At 36.3% G+C, this 5,732-nt stretch overlaps 1 gene segment (V, D, J or C); it reads left to right on the top strand.

Moving 5' to 3' along the window:
- The first annotated feature begins 2,478 nt into the window (after positions 1–2,478).
- Positions 2,479–2,957, top strand: LOC119818612. The segment is given in 2 exon segments: positions 2,479–2,545; positions 2,629–2,957. Coding segments are annotated over 2 exon segments (375 nt in total).
- Positions 2,958–5,732: the final 2,775 nt, after the last annotated feature.

Consider the following 5,732-nt stretch of genomic DNA (forward strand, 5'->3'; position numbering starts at 1 on the left):
CCCCGTGTCCCCTCATTCCTTTAAATGTAGTGTGGGAATCAGATTGAATCACAGCATATACTTCCCTCACTTTTTCTTTCTTCTTAATGTGAGTACATTTTTCTGAAATTGTTAACTTTTCTGTGGAGTACAGCAGTGGGTTTTCTTCTTTCTGTTGGTCACTTCATCTGCATGCCTGGGGAATTCATAAGTTGATCTATGGGGGGCTGCATCTGAGCTTAAGATTCATTGTGGTTCTCTGACATCAGGTGCTCTGTCCCAGGAATAGTCTAATGAAGGTAGTCAAGGCTTTTTTTTTCCTCTTCTGTTGTCACCTTACTATGTGGGAACTGTTAGAGCAACGGTCATCAGGTAGGGGCTTGCCATTGAGAAGGGCATTGATGATAGTATAGGACATCTTAAAATCAATTTCTGAAACTTCTAGTCAGCATCTCTGGGTAAACAAGAGCCATTTCTCCCTACAATGGAGCTCTGTGAGACTGAAGTTGTAGGGATGTATTACTGTTCAAGGGAGACAGTGCAACTTCAGTGTAAGCCATGAGAAACAAAAGTGCATGGGAGCACAGGACTATCAGGGGGCAGAAAAGATTCAGTTATCCCCAGTATCAAAATGAGGTTGGTTTGAAAGTAGCTCTGTGTCCTGTGTAGTTTCCTTTCTTGAGTCCAATAGCTGACCTACAACTGTTGTGATTGACAAGTGATATTTCCTTGCTCAAATACAGTAAAGATTATTTGTTAAACTTTTTATGTGTTTATATTTTCTTGTTTATTTTATTCAGTTTTTATTTGCTCTTTATAGATATTTTGAAAAATTTCATTCAGTGGGTTCTGATCACTGATTCCCTTCTACCTTTTCTTCCCAGATCTTTCCTTTGTCCTTTCCTACTCAACTCCATAACCTGTTTATCTCTTTGTAGGAAAAAATCAAATGGACAAAAAATATTTTAAAAATGGATTAAAACCAAAGTGAAATAAAACAATACATACTCTTACAAACAAGCACATACAAAACCCTATATAATCATGTTACATAGGCAAAAGACAAGTAAAACAAAAATGTACAATGTGATATGAAAGCAAATATGTCTATGAATAACATTGAGTTCATTTTGTTTTGTGAGAGCTGAGAGCTTGTAAAGTACCTGCAGAGATAAAGGAGTCTACTGCCAATCTTATGAACATCAGTAAGACTATGTGGACTCACATGATAGTAGTACACAACAATTGAATTCCATAAGTTTTACTTGAAGGATAAGACAAACACGTTGGTGCACATTTGCTGTTTTCTTAGTAAAAAAGAAGGTGTAACAACTTTTGCAACTATTACATGGATGGATGGAAACTCATGGGGGCCCAAATCATTATGAAGATCTATTGTCATTTGATTATTGATGAGGAAAATATAATTAGTTGCTTTTTGGAGTTTTTTGGAGGATTCCTAGTATTAGTCAATGACTCTACCTATGTGTGTATAGATGCCACTGATTGTACTCACTGGGTTTTTAGTTAATGATACAAAAGAGGTCATAAACTTGGGAGAGAGACTTATTGGAAGATTCCAAGAGAAATCAGTAAGGCATAGTGGATGTAGATATGATTGTATTATATTTTATACATGGAATAACATTTCAAATAATATTATTAAATGTAAAATCATTTTACATATGTTTAGAATGTTCCTACATGTGTATTTTGTACACTGTGTATATTTCTTCTATAATTTCTACTTTTAACTTTTCTCCTCCTTCTTTTTCTTGATTCTGCTAGAGAATTTCATATAAAATACTAATAACAGTCTCATTTTATGCCTGGGTTTCTGAGATAGTCTTAATATATTTAACACAAGTTGCATGCATTATTCTATAAGTGATGTAACTTCCATATTTCTTGCAGTTGTTGTTTATATAAACATATCTTCTTAATAAAATCTTCTGTTGAAATATATATAATTTACTTCCATAATTTAGTTTTTGTGAAGTTGCTGCAATAATCATTGTTGTGTAAATGTTGCTGTAGTGCATTTACTTTTGTTCATTTTGATGACTTTCTTAGTTTATATTCTGCTTGAAAGACATATTAATTTCATAAATCTGAAGAATTTCAAACTAAGCAGATTTAAATTTCTCATAACTATCTTTATTATCACAACCACTATCTGATAAGCTTTTTACAAAGAGAAGCAACTGGCTCAGGCTTGAAATTTATTGAGAACTTATGTGTCTATTTATGTCCTCAGCATTTGCACAGGGCTCAGAGAGGGAGCATTTTATACATTTCCTCAGACAGGATTAGGATTTGGCCCTCATCATTCTTTTGTCTTTCACAGGTCTCCTCTAAATCTTTCTTCTCCTGCTGGACTGGGTCCTTATCTACCAAGTTCTCTGCTTATGAATATTCAAATAACCTGAGTCAATTATGGTAAATACAGGGATGTCCATACCCAGGAACAACATATGACCAGTGTCCTCTTATCAGTCACCTAGCACACAGGTCTTCAATATGGGATGGAGCTGGACCATTTTCTTTCTTGTGTCTGTAACTACAGGTAAGGAGCTTTCCAGTTTCCAACCTGAAGAAAGAACATGGACTGAGGTGACAGTGAAATACACTATGCCTTTTTCTTCACAGGTGTCCACTCTCAGGTACAACTGCAGCAGTCTGGTCCTGAGCTTAGAAAAGCTGGGTCCTCAGTGAAGCTGTCCTGCAAGGCTTCTGGCTATACCTTCACTGAATACACTATTGAGTGGGTGAAACAGAAGCCTGAACAGGTACTGGAGTGGATTGGATGGATTTATCCTGGAGATGGTGATACTAAGTACAATGAGAAGTTCCAGGGCAAGGCCAAACTGACTGCAGACACATCCTCCAGCACAGCCTACATGGAGCTCAGCAGCCTGACATCTGAGGACTCTGCAGTCTATTACTGTGCAAGACACAGTGTTGCATTGACTTCCTGAGTGTGTCAGAAACCCCAGAAGAGAAGGAAGCTGCCCTGAGACTGAGATCGCAGAGAAGATTGTCCTGGAGCCTTGCTCCAAAATGATCACTCTAAGTGTCCCTTGACCACTTCACAGTCTTATAGAGTCTTTGTCAGATTTTCAAAAGGACTGCTAGGAATAACGTGATGCTAATTCAGAATGCCCTTGGAGTACGCTATACCTTGACCTGCTGTTTAGCAGTGACCACCTCCATTGACATGATTAATTTTTAATAAAGTAAAGTAGGACAATATGATTATGGCATTACATTGTGATATAAATGTCTCTTAAATACAAGGGAATGAAAGTGTTTCTGAAATATCTGGGAATAAGGTATAAAATGGAGTAGGCCAGTAAAGACAACACAACATCATGTGCACTAACAAAGCCCCTTTTATAGTCCAATGTGGTTTCCTTAAAACAAGAACAGTTTTTGGAAGTTTTGGGGGCAGCTGTTTTAAACTTTCCTATGAAGTATAATTTTACATCTTTAATTATTTATACATATCATCATGAATTGCTTTTGGGAGTAGTACTGTCTTATCATTAGGGATGGAGCTGAGTGTCATGCTGTGAATTCCATAGGGTGTAGGATCTGCTGCTTCGGAAACAAGCTGGGCTATACAGATAGCACTGGGGAAGAGCAGTGGGATACCAACCTAGAAATATTAGAGGCCTGATCCTGTCATCAGTAGCCCTGGTTGCTTATTCCCCATTTCCTGAAATTTGATTGCATTTTCACTTCTTTTCTAATTTGCATCCTCTTGATCTCCTTTTGTTGTCTTATTGCTCTAGTTAGAACTTTAAGAACTATGATGAACAGAGATGATTTGTTCATGTCTTGATCCTGGTTTTAGTGAATTACTTTGAGTTTCTTTCCACTTAATTTGATGTTAACTCTTGGATCATGGTATATTGTTTTTATTATATTTAGATATGTTCCTTGTATCTCTGATATCTTCAAAACCTTTATCACAAAAGTGTGTTGAATTTTGTCAAATGCTTTTTCAGCACCTAATGAAATGATCATGTATTTTTTTTTCAGTTTATTTATATAGGAGATTACATTAATACATTTTTATATGTTAAACCATCCCTGAATCTCTGAAATGAATTTGACTTGATCATGATAAATGATTGTTTGATGTGTTATTGGATCCAATTTTCCAGTATAATATTGAGGATTTTTGCATTAATGTTTATGAGGGAGATTGGTCTGTAATTCTATTTCTTGGTTGAGCCTTTGTGTGGTTTTTGTATCTATGTAACTGTAGCTTCATAGAAAGAGTTTGACAATGTCAGTGTAGAAGAATGAAAATAGATCCATACCTATTCCTATGCACAAAACTCAAGAACAAATGGATAAAAGACCTCAAAAAATGTTTATATTGATCCTGATCGAAGAGAAATTGGGAAGTATCCTTCATTGCTTGGGTACAGTAGACCACTTCCTAAATACAACACCAGTAGCACAGACACTTAGAGCAACAATAAATAAATGGGACTTTCTGAAACAGACGTGGTGTTTGCAGTCCTTTTAAGTGGTCCTGCCACAAAACACTTAAATGGTTTTGATGAAAAGCAGGCTGCATGCTTTTTGGTTTTCAGCCTTAGTAGGAAAATTTCTGCAACATTTTAAGATGCCTGCTTTCTGGGACATCCTGCCAGCCCAAACTCTGACTCTTTCAGGCAGGAGGTCCAGCTACAGAGCATTTGTATGTGGTTTGTGGGCAGACTGCTGCAGCTTGCTTCCTGCAAGGGACTTGAAAATGCCATAGAGTTGTGGCAATAAAAATGACTCTGGCCAGTCCCTCTGCCATGAGTCTAAAATCTCAGAAAGCTATTGAATGGCCTGGATCTAGCTATCAAAGTCATGGCTTTAATCCTCTCCATATTTATTTGCAAATTAAAAACACATAGTCAGAAAAAACAGAGAGATATACAATAAAGATAGATCCAAAGACAAAAAGACCTCTAAATGGTTTACAGTGTGTTAAAAATATATTCAGGCTTTAGAGAGAAAGGAAAAAGGTTATAGTCCTTAAAATAAAAACAGAAAAAAGAGAGTAGTTGGGTGTGGTGGTACAAACCTTTAATCCCAACAATTGGGAGACAGAGACAGTCAGATCTCTGTGAGTTCAAGGTATGGTGGCAAACACCTTTAATCCCAGATTTTGGAAGGCAAAGGCAGGCAGATCTATTTGAGTTCAAAGACAGCCTGGTCTACAGAGTGAGTTCCAGGTCAAATATACACAGAAAAATCCTGTCTCAAAAAGACAAAAATTAAAAATTAAAAATAAAAGAAATGGAGGTTAAAATAAGGCCACATAAAGATGAAAAATACACAGAGAGTCTGGATACTGTATGTTATTATGCTCTCTTTGAATTGTTTGAATGCTGAGGAAGGAGCAACAGCTTCTAAAATATATTTGCTTATAAATGCTGCTGGATTAATACAAGATAGGTATTTTGAAAATATTTTGACTTAAATATTAAAGTCAAAATGTATGTTACTTTGTAGAAGGTGATTTGCTTTTGTTTCCATATGAAATGAGAGGCTGTGGATTCATTCTGAGCTAAGAAAAAATAAGGTTTGATCAAGAAAGATCACCTGAGAAATCTCTGGTAGGAACAGATGGCCCAGATGTCTGAGTTCTACATGCAGAACAGATTTGAGACTGTTGCCAGAGATTATCAAGCTTTACAGGATACTCCAGTCAGGATTTGATCCTAATTCTCAATTTTCTTTAGGTC

This window comes from Arvicola amphibius, chromosome 7, assembly GCF_903992535.2.
Source record: "Arvicola amphibius chromosome 7, mArvAmp1.2, whole genome shotgun sequence".
NCBI lineage: Eukaryota > Metazoa > Chordata > Mammalia > Rodentia > Cricetidae > Arvicola > Arvicola amphibius.